General features: G+C 41.4%; 3 protein-coding genes across 6 annotated transcripts in view; 1 reads left to right on the top strand and 2 right to left on the bottom strand.

The window, feature by feature from the left end:
* Positions 1 to 3,090: 3,090 nt before the first annotated feature.
* rmdn3 (regulator of microtubule dynamics 3) lies at positions 3,091 to 11,601 on the top strand. Its single transcript, XM_080883751.1, has 12 exons — positions 3,091 to 3,570; positions 4,321 to 4,510; positions 5,589 to 5,726; positions 7,754 to 8,066; positions 8,731 to 8,833; positions 9,505 to 9,565; positions 9,654 to 9,729; positions 9,812 to 9,889; positions 9,977 to 10,075; positions 10,527 to 10,580; positions 11,017 to 11,097; positions 11,173 to 11,601. Exons 1-12 carry the CDS (start codon positions 3,369 to 3,371, stop codon positions 11,230 to 11,232), a joined length of 1,455 nt encoding a protein of 484 aa, XP_080739877.1. The 5' UTR covers positions 3,091 to 3,368; the 3' UTR covers positions 11,233 to 11,601.
* Positions 11,602 to 11,746: 145 nt separating this feature from the next.
* rad51b (RAD51 paralog B) lies at positions 11,747 to 19,992 on the bottom strand. The gene is made up of 10 exons (XM_080883752.1): positions 19,838 to 19,992; positions 19,310 to 19,451; positions 17,506 to 17,643; positions 16,218 to 16,335; positions 15,858 to 15,949; positions 15,593 to 15,687; positions 15,323 to 15,436; positions 13,801 to 13,930; positions 12,317 to 12,438; positions 11,747 to 12,242 (listed from the first exon to the last, which is right to left on the bottom strand). Exons 2-10 carry the CDS (start codon positions 19,385 to 19,387, stop codon positions 12,119 to 12,121), a joined length of 1,011 nt encoding a protein of 336 aa, XP_080739878.1. The 5' UTR covers positions 19,388 to 19,451; positions 19,838 to 19,992; the 3' UTR covers positions 11,747 to 12,118.
* A 1,215-nt stretch (positions 19,993 to 21,207) lies between these two features.
* cenpe (centromere protein E) overlaps positions 21,208 to 22,013 on the bottom strand; it is a 28,055-nt gene continuing 27,249 nt past the window's right edge. For all 4 annotated transcript variants that reach the window (XM_080882239.1, XM_080882240.1, XM_080882241.1 and 1 more), the window contains exon 55: positions 21,208 to 21,412. In XM_080882239.1, coding sequence (XP_080738365.1) covers positions 21,336 to 21,412 — 77 coding nt within the window. In that variant the 3' untranslated portion in view covers positions 21,208 to 21,335. The remainder of the gene's footprint in view (positions 21,413 to 22,013) is intronic.

The following is a 22,013-nucleotide window of genomic DNA, read 5'->3' as shown; positions in this document are numbered from 1 at the left end:
CCTGTGAAAAATGCAGCTTCAAATCAGAAGTACCTGACTCCGTGGTATAATTCTCAAACACATAGCTTAAAGCAGATAACTTGTAAGCTGGAGAGGAAATGACATGTCACACATTTAGAAGATCATCATTTAGCCTGGAGAAATAGCTTGTTGCTTTATAAGAAAGTCCTCCGCAAAGCCAGAACATCTTACTATTCATCATTGATTGAAGAAAATAAGAACGACCCCAGGTTTCTCTTCAGCACTGTAGCCAGGCTGACAAAAGTAAGAGCACTGTTGAATCAACCATTTAACATTAACTAGTAATGACTTCATGAACTTCTTCACAACTAAAATTTTAACCATTAGAGAAAAAATTACTCATAATCATTTCACAGATGTAATATTATCTACAGCTACTTTCATGAATTGATATTCATTTAGACTCTTTTTCTCCAATTGATCTTTCTGAGTTAACTTCAATAATTACTTCCTCCAAACCATCAACGTGTCTTTTAGACCCCATTCCTACAAAACTGCTCAAAGAAGTCCTGCCAATCTTAAATATGATCAACCTATCTCTAATAATCAGCAAAGCACCACAGGCCTTCAAGCTGGCTGTAGTTAAACTGTTACTTAAAAAGCCATCTCTAGCCATCTCTTAGCTAATTATAGGCCAATCTCTAACCTTCCTTTCATATAAAAAACCATTGAAGAAGTAGTTGTCAAACAGCTAACAGATCATCTGCAGCGGAATGGCTTATTTGAAGAGTTTCAGTCAGGTGTCAGAGCTCATCACAGCACAGAAACAGCTTTAGTGAAGGTTACAAATCATCTTCTTATGGCCTCTGACAGTGGACTCATCTCAGTCCTGCTAGACCTCAGTGCAGCATTCAATACTGTCGACCATAATATTCTATTAGAGCGATTAGAGCATGCTGTACATGTTACAGGTACTGCACTGCAGTGGTTTATATCATATCTATCTAGTAGACTCCAATTTGTTCATGTAAATGTTGAGTCCTCTTCACACACTGAGGTTAATTATGGAGTTCCACAGGGTTCAGTGCTAGGACCAATTCTGTTTACATTATACATCCTTCCTTTAGGCAGTATCATCAGAAGACATAGCATAGATTTTCACTGCTATGCTGATGACACACAGCTCTATCTGTCTATGAAGCCAGATAACACACACCAATTAGTTAAACTGCAGAAATGTCTTAAAGACATAAAGACCTGGATGGCTGCTAACTTTCTGCTCCTTAATTCAGATAAAACTGAGGTTATTGTACTCGGCCCTGAAAATCTTAGAAATATGGTATCTAACCAGATTCTTACTGTGGATGACATTACCTTGGCCTCCAGTAACACTGTGAGGCACCTTGGAGTCATTTTTGACCAGGACATGTCCTTCAATGCACATTCTTTCTTCCATTTGGGTAACATCTCTAAAATTAGAAATACCCTGTCTCAGAGTGATGCTGAAAAACTAGTTCATGCATTTATTAATTCTTGGCTGGACTAATGTAATTCAGGATGTTAATTATTAATGTTAATATGAATTTTCACAATTGTAAATTTGTTGCTTTTTTGCTATTATAGTTTTTCAGCTTAATTATAGCATCCTTCACTTGCATTAACTCTTTGGGCCTAAAGAGTTCATGTTAAAAACTATGAAATGCAAGATCAGCTTTTGGAATCAACTCCAGATCTTTTATATGAATTCATCACACAATAACAAGGGAACAGGGATCATCAGGCTAGCAAACTGCTCTTCGTGCAGTCATTCCATTAATTTTGACCCTATCATAACTTTATCCTAAACTAGTCACACTTTTTCACACATCTTGCTTGTTTGATTTAAAATCATCCGTTGTGCTGTACAGGGGGAAAAAAATACAAAACAAACAAAGAAAACTCTTATGTACCTGTGTTTGCTGTTTGGTCAAATGTGTCTGCCTAACCAGCCTGGATATTTATTACTCAATACTGAAACTGTGATGACTTCATATTTGCCAGTGGAATGCCTTCAACAAGTGTTGTGTTTGCATAATAATTCCTTTTATGAACTTCTTCATTTATGCACCCAACAAATCTTGCGCAATTCAAGCTACAAAAACCATTCAGTTATCATCCCACCCAGCAAGTGTTAATATAGAAAAACTACTCAGCTACTAAAGACTGAAAGGAAACATTTTCAAACAAAAAAACGAAACTGAAATGTGTAGTCTATATACATTTTAATTTCAATTCAATTTTATTTATACAGGGCCAAATCACAAAAACAGACACCTCAAGGTGCGTTATATAGTAAGGTAGACTTTACAATAATACATACAGAGAAAAAACCAACAATCATATGACGCCGTATGAGCAAGCACTTTGGGAAAGAAAAACTCCCTTTTAACAGGAAGAACCTTTCGGCAGAACCAGGCTCAGGGAGGGGCGGCCATCTGGCACGACCAGTTGGGGTGGGAGAAGGAAGACAGGATGAAAGACATGCAGTGGAAGAGAGCCAGAGATTAATAACAAATATGATTCAGTGTAGAGAGGTCTATTAACACATAGTGAGTGAAGAAGAAACACCCAGTGCATCATTGGAATCCCCCAGCAGCCAACACCTATTGCAGCATAACTAAAGGAGGATTCAGGGGCACCTGATCCAGCCCTACACCTTTCAGTTTAGTTCAGTTATATAATTAGGATGTCAACATCATTTGAACTGGAGATCAAAACATTACGATGAAACAAATGCTGAGAATGAGCATTTTATACTACTAACTCGGAAACAGACTTTTATTTAGTTACTGTGTTATGTGAAATATGTAAAGTTTCAACAAAATAACTATCAGAGAATGTTTTTCCCTAATGCCCCACCTTCATAACCATGTCAGGAACATTCCCTGAAGGTTCCTGTTGCTGGGAAGCCTTTTGTGTCATTGATGTATTTTTATATTCAAATGCCTAAATGATCAACAATATTATGTGACTGTGCCGTTACAGAATTTAAGAGAGAATTTAGACACAATCATTCATACTCAGAGGTATTCTTGTAGGCCTCCATCTCAAACACACTTTATTTTGTAAGGTGTCACCGGAAGTTCTTTTCCTTTCCCCTGCTGTGGGCTCATACGGCTGCTGTGTTTCAATAACGTCACAGCGGTGCATGTTGACTGTGTGGTCCAGGTTGTAGCGATAGAGCCTTGGGCACACACAGCTAAGGCTTTCCTTCCGAGGAAGGTGAAGCTACGCACGCTCAGTCGTGCGTGTGTGCGTGTGCAGTCTCAGATTCTGAAGCGCTATTCTGACTCCAAGGCGTCTACGTTGATGACGTAAGAGTGGTTATTTGTTCGGAACCAGCGTAGGAATGGGCATCGTGTAGAGTCATGAGCGTGCCGCTCGGGAGGAACGGGTTAGTCGGGCTGGCTGTCGGGGCCACGGCCGGTTTGGGCTTGATTGCCTTTTTAGTTTACAGGCAGATCAGCAGGAGGAGGTCCCAGAGCCTTGTGCTGGAGACACGGCCAGCGGCCCGGCTATTCATCGGGGTGGATGGAGGAGCGCTGCTGGGGGACACACTGGATGCCCAGGGTAGGCTGGCACTGACCTCAACTGCCCAGGATAACCATGAGCTACATGGTTGCCATGGATTCAATTTAACATGGCAACGTCACTGAATATTTAGTATCACGTCTTTCTTATCGCGGTGATGGCCAGGCTAGTGTTTGTTCCAGAAAGGGACGTCTCCATTTTTCAGGATGCTCTATGTGTAGGACCTTTAAGGAGACTGCAGTCAACAGGTTTTCTGATATATATATATATATATATATATATATATATATATATATATATATATATATATATATATATATATATATATATATATATATTTATTTATTTGTGATGGGAATGTTCTTTCTGGCTCAGAATGGCCTGATGTCATTCATGAGAGTGGATATGTTGGATACACTGTAAGAACTCATTTACAATAGTTTAAAGAAAGGCAACCGTTTCCGGCCAAACACTTTTGGATATGACTTTTGGACTTGAGACTGGCTTTTATTTCCATGTATTCAAGTGTAAAACAAATCATAGCACGTCTCCTTTTCAGACTGGCATTTTAAAAATAAGATTTACATTATTGTTATAAACTTATTAATAGGTTAACTGTACCTGTATATTAAGTTGTAATGTCTTTTGTGCTGACTAAAATCTCCCAGTGGAGGTATTCCAGTTAGCCCAGGCCACAAGTATCATTGTCACTGCAACCTGGAGGCAGGTTGGAGATATGGGTACAGTACTTATTAAATTGAAACAAGTAACTCCTGTCTCCGTCTTCAGAGATGGAGGCCCAGCAGCAGGCTCTGGCAGCAGTGGAGGCTGTGGTTCAGGGACTTTCCCCAGAACAGCAACTGGAGCTGAGAAACCAGCTGGACCAAGTGCTAAACTGCGTGGCGTCTCTACGTTCAGAGGTAGCTGAGCTCAGGGGAGGTCTACAGGACATTGCCTGGCAGATCATTCAGGATGTCAAGTGAGTTGAACTATGGTGAGCTACATAGAATCTGTCCTGCAGTACTGTGCAGAGGTCTTGTGTCGCCCCTCAGTTCTTTACTGGGCCATAGTCAGTATTTGGTGTGAGCACCTTTATTCTTCAGCTGAGGCAGCTTTCTGTCATCTCTTTAAGTAGTCTTCAGGAACAGCACTCCTAGCTTCCTGAAGGACAAAGCTCTTCTTTGTGTGGATGATTCCACGTTGCTTCAATAATATTGAGGTAGGGCTCTGGGGAGGCCCATCCATGACTGATAGTTCTCCACTGCATGTTTTTGTATCCAAGTCTGCTTTTACTGCATTATCAGTGTGTTTCCAAGCAGACACTTTCAGATGACACTGGATCAAGAATCCAAATCCTCCATCTACTAACTGTTTAGTGTCTTTCACGCTGTGTTATCTTTGATATTTTTCATCGATTTGAGTAAAGTAATGGAACAAATAATGTGTTTTTGTTTTTTGCATCAAACTTGGTTCTTTGCTAAGTCATCTGTACATGTGAGACAACACTGGTTCATCCCTCAAGTTAGGTTTCTTTTTATGCTTTAATGATTCATATTTCAGAGTACAGAAGCTTAACAAACAAATAAACAGGATCTGCAAAGCTGGAGAACAAGACTGCTTTAAAAAAGACAAAGTCTGGAAGTCAAATGTATTGAAATGAGGACCCTGGAAATCTTCAGTCTTAGTAAACACTGTTCCAAAGTTTGTGTCTTGATGCATGCACAATCATCCAGGTATGTAAATCCCAAAAGGTGGATTCTGTTCAGCTGTGGGTCACGTTTTCAGTGGGAGAAACGTCTCGTCACTCACTGTTTATAAGGTTGGAAACCTGCACTCAGCTGAGACTGGGAACGCCACGTGCAGGTGAACAGAATCAACCCAAAGTTTGCGTTTTGCTCGTTCCAGTTGGATTTTCCATCTGCACAAATACATATGTGGGTTTCAGTTTCAAAAAAGTAATTTAGGTGCATCACATTGTTAAGTGTGCATATCAGGGGGCTGAGTGCTTATATGAGAACTGTTTGGGCTGTTTGGGTAATGATCCTCCTCCCATTCAGAAAGGGAGTGGAGGACAGCCAGCGTGTACGGCGGCGGCGTCATGCGGTCCACAGAGAGCGTGCCGACTCGTCCAGCTCTACCTACTTCACTGCCAGCCAGGGCATGGCCAGCACCTGTGGAGAGACCAGTGAAGGGGGGTATGTCATTGGCTCAGCACAGTATGCTTTACTCACTTTTGATAAATTCTTACATTATGCGTCAGGTGTTTTGTACACAGACCTTCATTGGGAGCAGCAGGATATTTCCCAGAGGCCTGTGTGAACTTTGATTTTGATCAGCAAGTAGTTTATGGGCATCGGGCATGACTGTTTCAACTACAGACACTGTGCTCTCTTCCTGTCTCTGCACAGCAAAGATCCATAGATATGCTGTCTCTCTGCAAGGCAGGCAGTGTGAACTAGGTAACATAAGTCACATGACAAGAAAACAGAAACCCTTCAGTCTGAAAACACTAAGAAGCTCACTGTGTTTCAGTCCCTGTTTGAAAAGGAAATGATATATGTTCTGCTTGTTTTCACTCTATTTGAACATTATTAAGGTAAAGGCTCTGAAGGTGTAAGAAGGATCTTAAATGATGGTTAATGTAGTTAGCAGCTTACCATGAAGACGGCTCTCAGCTTTACACCAGACTCTGTTCAGTGAAAGGACTTGAAAGAGGATAGCTGAATAAGATCTTCTGGACAAACCATGTGATAAAATGTCTCTGAGGGGTACTCTACAAACAAAGGTCAACATAGCCAGGCTTGCTCTGTAAAATATAGCAGGTGTCACAACAGTGGTCATGAGCTGTCTCAATGAAATTGGGCTTTCTGAGGCTCATGTAACTCTTCTTCCACATTAAATGATCCCTCCGAGTGTCACCTACTCCAATCAGAGATGTTGCCTGGTGATGGTGATGCGATAGTGATGAAAAATCTCGAAAGAAATTAAAATGCGTTGTAAATCAGGCAAGAGATGAATGTTGCAGAAAATCATTAATCTGGTGATTTCTGAGTGGTAAAATAAATATTTTAATTCCAGTTTACAGAAGCCTGATAAAGAAGACATGGAAATCACTGACGTTTGGCGTAGATCACAGTGAAATGAATGAGATTCATTGAACATGTGTTCTGTGTTGTTGCAGCTGCAGTTCCAGCAGAGTAAAAGAGGCTGATCAGCAGATTAGAATCGTTTATCACAACAGGTTATTTAGACAATGCATGAATAAGTAATACAGGAGGAGCTCATGGAGCCACAATTAGCTCCCGGGGCCACGAGGAGTTCCTGGCTCAATGCTGAGCTCCATTCAGTGGTTGTAGTCAGGGATGACTAAAACCTGCATAGATGCAGAGACTCTTTACTTAAAAGCACTGAAAACATGCTGCAAGCTCAATGAGAATCAGTGAAAACATGGCGCTTCCAGACGATTTTAAATCCACACTCTGAACAGAAACTTGCTCCTCTCCATGTTAGTGTTTAGCCAAAGTTACCATGGTGATTGAACCAGGTAAAACAGCCACTTTCATGACACAGAAAACTTGACAGAGCTCACTAAGCCAATAATCTGGCTTTGTAGTACGCTGCTTTAGTCGGGCAAGGATTCAAGTGTGTGGCTTTTTAAATGGGTTTGTTTGCAGGCTTCATAAGCTTATTGCTGTTAATTTGTAAGACAATTAGAGATGCTAACTCTCACTGGAGTCTCCAGCTCGTATCTTAAACAGTGTTGTGTTCTTTTCCAGAATGGGACTAATTCATCAAACTATTATTATTGTTCAGGTTTTTGATGCAGCGTTTGGTACATGCTAACGAGGCAGCATGGTCCCTTTTCTGTGTTTCCCTATGTGAAGACAGGCTCGCACGGTGCTGTTAAGGGGTTCTCAGGGTCTCCTGTCAGCTGGCTGCCATTCATTGACAGCTAGCTGACAATGACAGGAAACAGGAAGGTCGGCAGCATTGACCTTTCAAAATAAAATATAGACTTTCAATGTTTGGAATAACATATACCTCAACCGGATCACCTCTGATTGGAACAGTGGCAGAAATGTCAGAGACTTATATTTCAGAACGTGCTGTGAAACAAAAACTATCTACAGAAATAGTGAATACATAAAACCTGGATGAAACCCTTGAGAACATATTTATATAGTCACCAAATAAATATGAGGTGGTCTTCGCTGTATCCCAGGTACTCCACGGCCTATGCCGAATCAGACTACACTGATCGTGACACGGACAGAGAGGAGGGTGAGCAGGAGCCTGAGCAAGAGTCTGAGGATGAGGACAGGAGCTGTGCCACAGTCCTTACCCTCCGCCAGGATGTCTCCCAAGAGGAAGAGCTTGAAGAGAGGGGGCTGGAAGATGAGGAGGAGGAGGAGCTAATGAGCGAGGTTCCCAGTGGGGAGCTGGCTCTCCTCCTGGCTCAGAGTGACATCCTCCACACAGGAGATGCCAGTTTAAAAGCAGAAGGCTTTCGACTACTAATGGACAACAGAGCAGAAGTGAGTAACAGGATGCTTGTTGGTGGTCACATGACAAGAAGCTAATGATGCGTGTAATGACCATTAACGCTGATTTGATATGAGTGTTGTTTGTGACAATGGGTCATTGCAAAGAGCAGACATAGAAGAATAAATATATCAAGTGAACCAATGAAAATTCAAATCAAATAATGGTCTCAAAGGGAAAAGGCACTGCTCATATCTTAAATAAAATTAAAATAAAATATACATGTATGAAAACTATGGAACACTTTGGAATTTTTTAGCAATAAAATGTGTTCCGATCTTCGCCCGAGTCAGAACTACAGACAAACACAGTCTGACTGAGCTCGTACTCAAGTGCTTCACAACAAAAATATCAGAGTATTAAAAAAGAAAGAGTTAACTAAATGTATGTCTCAAAGGTGAGTTTTTAGTTATTTCTTAAAAGAGACCAGTCAGTCAACAGATCTCAAGCTCAGAGGGAGAGAGCTTCAGTTTCTGGAACCAGGGTGACAAAAAGCTCTGTCACCGTCAGCTTTAATCCTCGTATGATGCACAACGAGTAGGCCCCACATTACATGACCTCAGCGACCTGCTGGAAACGTGTGTCTGTAAAAGTTCACTGATGTAAGCTGGTGCTCGTCTATGAGGAGCTCTTTTTTTCCTCTTTTTGGGTCTGCAGTATGGAGACAGCAGGGAGTTTCTATGGCGACTGGCTCGAGCCTACAGGGATATGTATGACTCCACTGAAGACAAACAGGAGAAGAAGACCTATGCACAGCAGGGTAATGGACAAACACATACTGTTACTGCACCTTACAAAAAGCTTCAAATACTATTAGTGAGGAATCTCTGAAGTTTGGCTCTTTGGGCTAAATGTCCTTATTCTTAGATTCTATCTAAGCCTGAACATGACAGTTGCCACAAAGCATTTGCTGAAATGTTTCTAGTTATCAAACGAAAGCAAATAAAATACTGACAACTGTCACTGGATTATTTAATGGAAACCAGAGGATTCTAAGGCGAGTTCTGAAGCCTCTGCGCTGCTGTCCCATTAATCTGTTGTACAGTATTACAGAGCCTCTCATAACGATATCATAGCATCATTTCCACCAAGTACCATTTGAATGTTGCAGCAAAAATTGACTCAGTTCCCTGTTCTTAGCTGACAGGAGGGGGGTCTGGTCTGGTCTTCTGCTGCCCTAACCTGTTGGTTCAAGGTTCCACATGTTGTGTGTTCAGAGATGTCTGGGTGTAGAAAACCTTTATATTAGTGTTTAAGTAATATACTAACCGTCCGGTGGACTGGGTGAATCATTGCTAGGAGTTTACATGTGCTCCTTCAAACTGATGGAAACCATGCTGCCGTATCAGACCACAACAACTACTCTTCCTGACATGCTTTCTTTGATTTTTCATAGACAGGCTGTTGTTAACCTGTGAGCTCATGTTGCAGGTCGAGATGAGGCAGAGCTGGCCCTGAAGAAGAATGGCCTGAATGCAGAGTGTCACAAATGGTAAATCCCTGTGAACACAGAGCTTCTAGCGAGCAGTGGGTTTGAGCTCCCATCAGAGAGCATTTGCTTTTTCTGTTTGTGGCTCCAGGTTTGCCATGCTGGCTGGACTGACCTCACAGCATGAGAGCATGCATAGCAAGCTGAAGAGTAGCTGCATATTGAAGGTAAGAAAGGCAGACCTGCTGCACGGCAGCAGTGTAGGCGTAGAGCAGCTGGACTTATTGTGATCATTATTCCCCCGTCTAGGAGCATCTGGACCGAGCACTGGCTCTCAGAGATGATGACCCCATGTGTTTCTACCTGCTTGGCAGATGGTGTTATCAGGTGACTCTGAAGTTATTGCACGCACCTGCTACCCTCCTGATGTCAGAGATTTCTGCGCGCTTCAGTGCTTTGTCTGTGTGTCTGTAGGTAGCCACTCTGGACTGGTTGGAAAAGAAGGCAGCTGCTGCCCACTACCAGAGCACCCCCACCTCCACCCTGCATGATGCCCTTGAGAGCTTCCTCAAGGTATGAATCTCCTGACTTTTGAGTTCAAATCGGTGGTAGACTGGTGACCCAAAATACATTCTCCTCGTGGCTTATAGCAATGATGTGCAGTATGTGCTGTATCTAATAAGGACACACTGGCAGTGTGAAGGAGTAGGATGGAGGAGGGATCAGTGTAACAGACTGGGCGTGTCTCAGAAATCAGTTGAATCTCATAGGCTTATAGAAGGAGCTATAATCAAAGGATGCACAGGTGCAGTACCACTGAGAGAGGATGACTCTGAACAACTCGTCTTTATTATTCACTTGCTTCAGTTCTTTAAGATGAATGTGCGGCCTGGGAAATAAGAAAAGTAGATGTTGTATGTCTCAAATCTTAGTTAGCCTCATTTTGTGTCAATTTCTGAGCAGATGTGTGACTGCACACACACACGATGTTTGATGGATGAAATGCTTTTGTGTTAACTTGCAGGCAGAGGAGCTCAGTCCAGGTATCTCCAAGACTGTGAGACTTTACATCGCCAAGGTACTATCAGATCAGCTGATCTCACACTGTACAGTTACGATTTATGGTTCACACACATTAAAGTGCTAAAGTCCAAACTCACACCCTACAGCAGACTCTTGGGATCATCTGTCAGTGACTTTTACATGTTTGCATTCATGTGAGTTAACATGATGTCCTCATTATTTTGTGAAAAATGGAAGTTCACTTTGAATCTTTAAAGCTAGTGAAGCTGGGACCGGAAGAGACTGAAATGTTTGTAATGCCTAAAAGACGATGATGCGAGTTAATAGGTCCCATATCTACTGACACATCTGTTCATTTACATCCAAAAACACTGAACTGAAAATGACAAAAGGCAGGTAATAATCACGGCACAGTTGTTGCCGTCAGGTCTTTTTCTTTGATGGTCATATCAGGAACTGTGAAACTCACTGTGGCTGGGTCTGGTTTACAGTGTCACAAAGAGCTGGGGAACATCTCCGAAGCCACAAACTGGGCTGAGCTGGCTCTGAAGATGCCTAGAAATACTGAGAATGTAAGAGCACACATCCTGTCCACATTTGAATTCATAGCTGCAGCATTTTCACCACAATGCCTTTTCTATTCAAAGGATCAAGAAACATGTGAACTGGAGGCAGAGCTTCAGGACTTAACTGCCAGAAACAGCTGAGCTGCAGAAAAACTTTCCTTCATTGATGGATGAGTGTGATTTTTGTCTTCTGTCAACTTCTTTGCATCACCATGTATTCAACCTGCTATATTTAACGTTCTTCAGCACCTCCCATCTGAATTCAACGGGCATGCTGTGTTTGGTTTGAAAAACGACTGACTCAAGCTTGATGACTGAAACTACTAATCCCGGGACACGTGCAGAGCTTTAAGGGAAGGAGGAAGCTCTGGAATAAGACCATTTCACTCGGTTCTGTACTATAATGCTTGTTGTGTAAAGATTGGGCCTTCAGGTGTGATCAGGTGAAGCACACTGGCTTCTTTCAAACCTTATGGACTCCCTGGTGCAACATGTAGTTTAAAATGGACCACTTGTTTGAAGTCTTTGTTGTAAGTGCATGGAGCCCTGTGTGCTCATCAGTATGAAGTTGAATATTTTTGAACTGTTTATGTTATCACATGTCCATTTTGCAGTGTCTGCTGTTGGAGTGAGACAAAGACTCAGTACTCAGAGACGTTATTATGCACTGTGTGAAATGCAGATACTGTTTAATAAAGTTCTTTTTCCATTTATGGCAACACATTAGCTAAATCTGAAATGAAGAAAGAAAATCTACTTGAAATACTTTACATGGAATGACTGCTGACCTCTCCTGCATCCAACTCTTTATTCATGACTCATCTTTAGTCAGCTTCATGTTGATGCAGTTATAGAATAAAAATGTCCCATCAGATCAGGAGCAGCCTACGTTTTATAGATATATACAGTTATGCGTCTGTCGCCACAGACTGTCTAGATCGTCTTTCTCAAACAATTAAATAAAACGTGACAGTGTGACGAGACAAACACACGCAGATCCAGCAGGTGCGCCTCACATCCTGCTGCTTCAGTCCTTGGCATCGCCCACTCCGTCAGCGTTGATGGCAAACATGGCTTCAGCCTCAGGCAAGCAGGGCGAGTCATAGATTTTACAGATCCTCGTTTCTCCTCTGCCCTTCCTCAGGTACAGGCTGTGAAGAAGAGAGCACTGTTAGTGTCATCTTCCTGTGGTGACATCATACTTCCATCGTGAATAAAAACACACCGTGTGGTGGAAGCGTGGGCCAGAATGTTGCCGCCGATTGGTTTCTTAGGATCTGCAGAAAACATGGCTGCTCCATCCACTTGTGCTACCACTTGGTTGGTTATCACCACAGCAACGCCAAACTGTTGACAGGTCGGGCAAAAGTTATGTCTTAGATACATGAGTGAGGCAGCTTCAGCTCATCCATTGTAGATTTAAACACCTGTCAACAGTCACACTTTATAAACTTTGTGTACACACACACACACACACACACACACACACACACACACACACACACACACACACTTCACTGACTTCACTATCATTCTTTTGACAAAAACTAAAAATAGTCAAATAGATTGATAACAGATCCTCACAGGACAGCTGCTGCAAACGTAATTTATAGAGTGATTCTGTATATTTAGCAGAATATAAATTATTTAAAATGAGCTCAACCATTTACATACATTTAACACTAATCTGAACATTTTTACTTCTAAATATTTTTTTACATTTATTTTCATTGATGTATATTTTCCAGTTACATCAATTTATTTTACTGAGGCGTTTTCTTGCTTTTCTTCCTAAAGAGTGATTTATGTCTCTGCCCACTAAAAGTAATCATTTTTGGTAATGCAGCATATATTTAACTATAGAAGCAATGTTTTAAAATTTGTCAGCCATTCACAAGCGCAGAATGGTGAAAAGCTCCATGCAGAGTATAGACAGTATGTTTTTATCTGATCCAACTAAGTTCACTCAGAGATCATGCTGATTAGATTTACTCACTGAATTCCACCTTTATAACTCAGGGAATGTCTGCTTACATCATCTTAAATTCAGTTGATTAAATCCTAAACACTAAATGTACTCACAGTAGAAATTATTCCAAGTGATTTAATTCCCCACACTGCACCACTAAAACTGATCTTATGATTAAGAAAAATGAAGCTAATTTGTGTTTGGTCTTTCTTTGTAACAATTCTTCTTGATGACAAATCGTATACCATTAGAAAGCTTATTAGTTTCCTTTAAAAGGTGCCACATTAGTAAGGAAAATGCATTTGTGGGTTGAGCAGCAGAGTTGAGCATATTGGATGCGCCCATGATACCCCAGGTGCTGACAGTCAGGTGCCTGATAAGCAGCATGTGTGAACAGAGACCCTGCTACAGCGGATTTGGGATCCATAATATTAGATCTGAATAGGATTTTATTATATATTGGGGGTGGCTGTAGCTCAGCTGGTAGAGCAGGTCACCTACTAATTGAAAGGTTGGTAGTTTGATACTCGTCTGCTCCAGTCTGCATGCCAAATATTCTTGGGCAAGATGTGCCCCAAATACCTACTTTCTACTTTTATTATATCAGTTCAATTAGTACTTTAACTTTAACCACAGTATAGTTAACACAAGTATCTGTACACTACTGGCACCTGAGGCGATCACTGATTCGTGGAGTGTACAATTCAAACTAAAGAATCTGTCAGGGTGTGAGAGCTGACCTCGTCCGCCAGCCTGAGCAGCATACGCAGGAAACGGCCCAGGTGTCCCTGCCTGGCTGACAGCTCTCCTCTGCCCGAGTAGTCGGTTCTGTACAGAGCTGTGGCACTGTCTACTATCAGCAGAGCATACCTGACAAACACAGGGACAAATAGTGTTAGCCTGCACGTTCACACTCAGATCTTACAGTTTTTTATCGTATGTGTGACATGCCAATGTCAGACCCTAGTCGGGCTTAAAAACCTTTATGATACATAAATGATGAAACAACTCAAACAAATGGTAAATGGCCTGTATTTATATAGCGCCTTACTAGTCCCTAAGGACCCCAAAGCGCTTTACATATCCAGTCATCCACCCATTCACACACACATTCACACACTGGTGATGGCAAGCTACAACAAACAAGATCATGCTTTTCACAGACTACATGAAAAAAAACACTCTTTAGTCAGTTTCCTTGATTAAAAAGACAAACCAGCTAAGATGGGCTGTATGATGATACCCTATTAAAACGTCTATCATTTATTTCGTGGTGTTGCAAAACACAGCGTTTACTGCAAGATGACAGTTTGCAATAGTCACCACCAGCAAAAACAAATGGGGACTGTTCCTAAATGGGGTTGTACCTGTGGCGCATCATAGAATAAAGACTCATTGAGAAAATTGCAGCCATTACAATTTTATACATTGGTCGAAACACTCGACAAGTCGGGTTCCCACATTTATATCACAAGTGTCTGTCCAGCACTCACTGCGACAACAGATATCTAGACAAGCTGAACGGTGCACTTCATCAGAGACGGCACACTCTGACGTTTGCACACAGGCTGGTTTTCTGACGACCGTACAGGAGCAGTGATGATAGGAGAGGCAGCCAGTGTGTATCACTAAGGCCAATATTCATTTCATTTTTGATTATTTCAATTAAACGTAAAAAAGAAAACAGTATTATTGTTTATTAGTATAAAGTATGAACTGAATTTACAAAGAAAGGCACTATATTATGATACAGATCGTTATTATCGGGATAAGAAATTACTTCGTTACTTCTACAATCATTGGAAAATATTAAATCTGTCTGTGTGATTTTGTGATTCAAGACATTTTATAATCTGATTAAAATCAAACGTGAACTTTCTCAGCATTTTTCTCGTTTTTTAATCTGACTAATGTTTAAGAAATGACTGAGAAGCAATTTCATTTCTCGAGTCAGTCCAAACTCACCATCACAGCTAGGGTTAACTAAAACTCAAAATTGAATTCAGAAATTCACTCGAGCTGATGGACAAACATGAAGACATTCCACGTTGAAACCATTATACAATATAGGCTCTGTGCATCTTACATAAATCATGACATTTACATCCAGTTTTCAGTCCTACCGTGGAGCCAAGTTTCCACATGTCCTCTCACTGCACTTCCTAGTTTCTGGTTAAGTGAAATTAGGCAAAAAAATAAAAATAACTATCCTTCAATGATTCACCTGAACACTTCTACACGGTCTGTAAGTTTGTGACTAACCTGGACTCTGCCATCATTGCAGAAGCTTGATAGAGCAGCTGAGTCTGGTGGTCTGTGTTGAAGGCTCGGGCATAGGCCACGTTATCCAAAACGTCACTGCCTACCAGCCCATACCTGACAGCACAGACAGACAACACATACAGCTCCAATAAGAGTAATAAAATCAACAACGTGGAAATAAATGACAGGTTTATAGATTTTTATTCTGCGTCAGTTACTTCTTCTTTGACCTCTGAACTGAATGCTGAAAACAAAGGAGCACCATCTCACCTCTCGGCAACAGCGAGCAGTCTCTCTGGTCTGAAGGTTCCTTCTGTGTCGATGTACATGGCTTTGCCTTCTCCGCCTCCCTGATCGATGGGTAGCTGTGGACGGTCACCATGGTTACATCTCTCTAGATCAACAACTTATTTGTAAAGCAATCCTAAAAGTTTCTGAGCGAGCTGCTTGTGATCCTCCATAACACACGCTGATGGATAGAAACTGGCTTTTTAACTTCTTCTGGGACCACTTCGGTTTGTTGAACACACTGTACCTGGCAGGTGACGGCGAGTGTGTGGCACAGCTGGGTTTTCCCCGTCCGAAACTCTCCAAACATCTCTGTGATGGAACCCGTCTCAATCCCACCTGTAGGAGAGCAAAAAGGTTTAAATTTGATGTGCGAGACTGGGCCTCCCTGCTGCTTCCCGAGTTCTGATAAGTAAACAAAAAATGGCTGCATGATTTGTTGTTTTGGTTTGCACCTTTATTTAAATGGTGGTCACGAGGAACATCCCTAGTTTAAATCTAATAAAACCAGCTTAGGGCACATAACCATCACTGGCATTGTGTTTGCTGCATAACTGAACTGCTAATCAGGGAGATCTCAATGAAGCATGAGCTACATTAGACTAACCCTGCAGGAGTTTGTCCAGCTCCTTGGAGCCTGTAGAGATCTGGATAATCTCAGCTCTCCTCTGATGGAACTCAGTAGCTGTGGTGAAGCCCATTGGCACCAGTTTGGCAGCTTCAGTCTGAGGGAAAAGGTAAATGAAAGCAATTCAGTTTTGTTTATACAGGGCCTAATCAAAACAACAGTGGCCTTGAGACACTTTATCTTGGAGAGTAAAGACCCCACAACGTTCAGATGACCCCCTATGAGCAAGCACTTTGTGACAGGGGAAGGCAAAACTCCCTTTTGACAGGAAAAGACTTCCAGCAGAAACACTCTCGGTGATGGGTGGCCATCTGCCGCGACCGGTTGGGGCTGAAGGGAGGAAGACGGGACAAAGACGTTGTGGAAGAGATCTAGAGATGAATAATAACTCCTATCCAAATACAGAGAGGTGTGTATAAATATTTATTAACTCTTTTTCTTTGATTAACAGTACTGAAAGTAGCTGTACATAATGTTACCTTTGTCAGATGGTTATGACCATTTTTGAAGTTATTACTAGTTGACCTTAAAGGAATGCGTGGCTCAATGCTAAATGGTAATCTTCTAAATTAGTGAGATGCCAGTTCCTTTCCAGCTTACAGGCCATCTACTGTAAAAGTGTACATCTGAGAGTTATACCAGGGGCTCAAGATCTTCTTATCCGAAGCTCTTTCTTTAAAAGAAACCCCCCCAATAAAAAAAACAACACACACACACACACACACACACACACACACACCTATCAGATGTTTCTCACTGCTACATTTTTGTACCACCTTGTTCACAGCTGTTTCATTTGTGAGACCTAACCTTAGTAGTGGTTCAGTGACCCTCTTAATGGGCCACGCCCACTTGGGCTGAGCACTGATGTGCAGGTGTAGACGCAGCTCTTTGAGGAAGCATGTCTTTGGTTTTTCCGGCACTTTTGCCTGCAGCCTCCCAAACAGCTGTGAGCCTTCTGGCTGAAGACCATGAAGAACTCAATTCCTATGATGCATTTCATATTAGAATTCCTCATTTCCTGTTTTAAAACATCCATTAAGGCCGACATGGATATTACTACTGAGTGGAAACCATGTCTTCTTTAACAGCATGCACTGATGTTCAAACCAGCAGCACTTGGAGAAAGTACAGAAGCACACTGATGTGCCTCTACAATGTATCCGTTTTATCTGTCAATCAGATATGACCATATGCAGTCTCCTCCACACAATCCCAGCTTTCACATTCCTCTGAGATACCGAATCAAACGACTGTCGTTCCTTACCAGGATCTTGTCAGCCTTGGCCTCACTGATGCCCTTGATGTTGAGCAGCTCCTTCTTGGGAGCGTAGGCCACTGCTTCAATGGTGTGGAATCCTGCATCCTCCAGCTTTTTGATGTCACTGGCACTGATTCCGCATTGCTGTGTGCAGAGGCATCAAAACAAAGAGCTGAAGCTAAATTCATAGAAAGAGTTTTTCAAGAAGCTGGAGGGTCTTGCACACTCCATGATTAAAAGCCAGTTTAATTTTTGATAGAGCAGTTAAAAAATAAATAACATAGTTGAGCCATTTATGAGATATCATGCAGAGAGGGCTTTTGGCTTTTAAAGGCATTAGTAAGAAATACAGAATTTTAGGAACAAAGTCACTGACAGTTTCATTTAACACAATATACGAGCCTGGTGAGGGACCAAGCAGTGAAGGCATAGAGGACAACAGGAGAAATGTCATTAAATCGGGGCTTAATTTTTTTTTACCTGTGTCACGGGGCGGTAATTTTAGGAAGTCAATGAAATGACACAATCTGGATTTTTTAATGCCACCACTCAATTCTGATTAGAGCCTGACTGATATAGGATTATTAAAACCAATACAAACAATTGGTGATTTAAAAATCTGATGCATCAGGATAACTTTTCCTCCACACACACACACGTTACATGTGGTTATTTATGAATCCCTACAAACACAATAAGACCCAACTACTTAGAAATCAATGGGTTTCACTGTCACAAAAAGCTGTGGATTACTCACTTGTGCTCTTTCCATATCAGCGGTGTGTTTGTATTAAACAGTGCAGCTGCAGAGCACCCTCTAGTGGACAATCTATGCATTAACCACGACTCACTGAAGGGGTTTTCTACCTCCTCTTCTTTACTTTTTACATTTTTATTTATCAGTCGTTATAAATGGCAATAGTGATATTTCAGAAATTATCTAATGCTGTCTGACATATCAGCCCATTCTAAATCCAAGCTTCAAATACATTTAATGTTTAAAGTGCTTCTTCGGTCTTACTGACCAGTTGCAGAGCTTACTATCAGTAACACTATAGGCATACAAACTGCAGTCAGATTTTTTTTTTTTTTTTTTTTTTTTTTTAAAAAGGGCCAAGTTCAAAGACGGGTGGATCCTTCCATGAATCAATCAATGGTTTCCACCTGGTGCTCCAAGAATCAGCTTATTGCTCATTGTAGAAGAAGAATCAGGTCATTTACAATTACTTCAGTATATGTAATGAAGCCACCTTCCTTTACACTTTGAACGTTGTCAGTTTTGTCACATAATACTTTGAACATACCATACTCATATTTTTTTAATCCTTGCAGTCTGAGTGTGTCGGTGGATTTGAGATCCTCTGTGATCCACGCCATGATCGTTTTAAATAGTTCTGTACTTAAGGTCATACAAAAAATAAGGTGACCAAATTTCACCTCGTACCTGAATGTGACATAGTAATAGAAAAGTATTAAATTGAGTTTAGACGGCAGACTAAGAGCAAGTACACTTGTCCATCTGCATTTAAGTTTAGTGAATGAAGTCATTTTTGATCACACACACTAAATGAAGCCATACTGGCCACAAAAACGACTGAAACCAATGAGCACCATCGCACCCGCCGATCTGTGGATCAGTTAAATTGGTCTTTGCAGTGCATGTATCCCATCTCTTCCCAACTGAATGCAACAGCAGTTGGCAGTGATCTGACCAAGAGGAGCAGGATTAGCGAACCCACAGCTCCGAGCTTCTATAGCACACAAAATCAGATGTTACAGAAACCACAGTGCACTAAGGACGGATACGTACCTCCAATCTGGATAGAGGCTGTGGCCCGTAGTTTTCCTCCTCCTCCACCTCCACTCTGGCCTCGCTCCTCATCGCCATGATCCAAGGAGAACCAGATCGGCTCCGCTCGGCTTGCTGATTGTTTGACGGTTAATACTGAAAGCTAAGCCAGAGAGCTAGCATGGAAAAGCTGATTGATACAACTATGTTTTCATGATGATCGTCACACGGCAGGTTTTTTACTTTACCTTTTCATCTACCCTAAAACCAAACTTAAGTCTTTTTCACATTTAAAACATCTAAGAGACTATTCCATCTACACTTACACACTGTTAATACCCAGTAAAAATGTAACGTTTTTTTCTAACACAGTAAATCGACAAATTCACGTTAACACACTTTAGCGACAAATTCGCCCATTATTTATGTGACCGACAGCCCAGGCGCTGTCACCGTGAAGCTGCCCGCGCACTCTGCTGTCACAGTTGCTGTTAGTTTTTACAGTTACTGGGCTAAAAGCGGTCCTTTCTACGCGACTTCGGCCCTTACCTTCTTGCAGTTTTCTTGTTTTCCTCAAACTCCTCGGTGTGAAGCTCCCGCGCGCACATTCAGATTCAATGACGTTGTACGTAAACGGAGCCAATGGGCGCGTGAAAGAAGGGTCGTGAGAGACTGGAACCGGAAGTAGGTGCGTGACCCCGCTATTACCATAGTATGGCAAACCGTCTAGGACAAAATTCACCACTTTTTTAACGCTTCTGGTTACGAAATTACGTAACCGTTTAATCGCCGTTTAATAAGTCAGAACTTGTCCCCGACTGAACGCAGCGTTTTACGCCAAAGTGTAGCGCCTTGAACGCCTGGGAAAAACGCCGCTTTTTCAGCCATTCAGAAGGAGCGTTCAAGGCGCAACTCTCTGGCGTAAAATACGGTGTTCTACGGGGTCAAAACCGCCATAGGTGGCCAGTTCATGTTTTGTTTTCATATTCATGATATGTTTTAATGTTAATAGCAGCCTGTTAACACACAGCTGAACTTTGAACCTCTAAATTTGTTTCTTGTCAAGTTGTTCCCCTGCAGGAAGAGTGTTCCTTTCAGATAAAGTTATATTAATTGATCAAACTGTGTTTAAAAGGTCCATTTCAGCCATTAAGATGATCCATAAACACATGGATAAGTGATCATGGAGGGAAAGCTTTGGGAGCGGGGGGCTTTACACTTCAGCCTTCAGCCAATGTTCCTAGAACAAAAGTGTGACTGTCAGAGAACCTTTGGGGAACGTTCCCCGTTTGCTAAGAGCAATACTAAAAAGGGCACTTACAGTAGTTGTGGGCTGCACAGGTTTCAGAGGGGTCTGTGGTCACAGCGTACATTTATACCCAGTAGGGCATTAGAATGCTTTTGAATTTGAAAATGACTCTGGAAATATTAGAGTAAACAGTGTAATATGCCAATTGTAAGTGACAGGCCATCAAAAGTGAAGTGAAAAAACAAACAAACAAAAAAACGTTTGCTGTGCAAATCTGAAACCTTTGATATACAACTCTGCATTTTAATTGACGCAGATGGATACCCCTCCCTGAGCAGTGGTTCTGCTCCAGGTTTCTTCCTGTTAAAAGGGGGTTTTTCCGAATGGCAAACCACAGATGAAAGACATGTTCTGTTAGGGTCCAGCGCACAAAGACACATTTAGGACCACTCTAAATCTGGTTCTGCAATTGTTTGGGTTTAGTGGAGCAAATCAAACTTGCCATTGCTGACTCATATTCTGATCAATGTTCAGGTTCTTTTGTTTAAAACCACAGCACCTAAAGAAGCTGATAAATCTAAAACATTACTAGAGCTAAGCTAAGATACATCGTTCACAGTGTAGATTTGTTGGAACAAGGTCAGTTGACTGAAATGTAACATAGACACCATTTAAGCACCTTATTAAACACATTTATTAAATTTCTTAGAACAGGATGAAAAGGGAAAAATGAAAGTGGGAAATAAAAGTACATAAACATTACAAACAAAGGTAAAAATACTGCTCTTTACAAACACGTTATTGTGTTTTACACATTTCTTCCTGTTTTGGAGACTTTGGCCACCACTCGTTTTTGTCCGTGTCCACAGTAACATCTGTAAATACACAAGACAAACACCACTAAATGAAAAACAAATACTGAAGCATTAATGGGAATTTTAGAAATATTATTATATTTATTCTAAAGATCTGTTTTTGTGCAGAGGCTAGTGACATCATACAGTCCTACCCAGTGATGTCACACTCCTCCACTGATTTACAGATAGCTGTAATGTACAGCAAGCTGTTAGTGAACAACAGCTAACTTGCTGCTCTTAAAAGACTTCAAACATGCGATTAGCAGGTGAAGATACATGGTGCATCTCTGTGTGGATGACTTTTTAGCTTTTGTTTGTCTGCAAGAAAACTGCAGACCAACCCTGAAACCTACTCTAAAACGCTGCAATGTTGTTAATGATGGTTTTCAATCATTTTTTTCCATGCCAAAAAAAGAAAAAAAAAAAAAAAAAAAAAAAAAAAAAAGAGTGTACCCAACTCATGTTCATAAATAAAGCACCTGCCTGAAGTCGAGGTTTGAAATTCTGTTAATGGTTTCCTCATTCAAGCCACTGAGTCACCACAAAACCCACTAAAGTGCAGCTGTAAGAGTTACTATACTGGTCACAGGGAGCTGGGTCTCCTAATGCATGCGTCTCT

The sequence above is a fragment of the Rhamphochromis sp. 'chilingali' genome, assembly GCF_963969265.1.
Source record: "Rhamphochromis sp. 'chilingali' genome assembly, chromosome: 5".
Lineage (NCBI taxonomy): Eukaryota > Metazoa > Chordata > Actinopteri > Cichliformes > Cichlidae > Rhamphochromis > Rhamphochromis sp. 'chilingali'.
The sequence above is the reverse complement of the archived record's forward strand: the minus strand, read 5'-3'. Positions and strand labels throughout refer to the sequence as shown.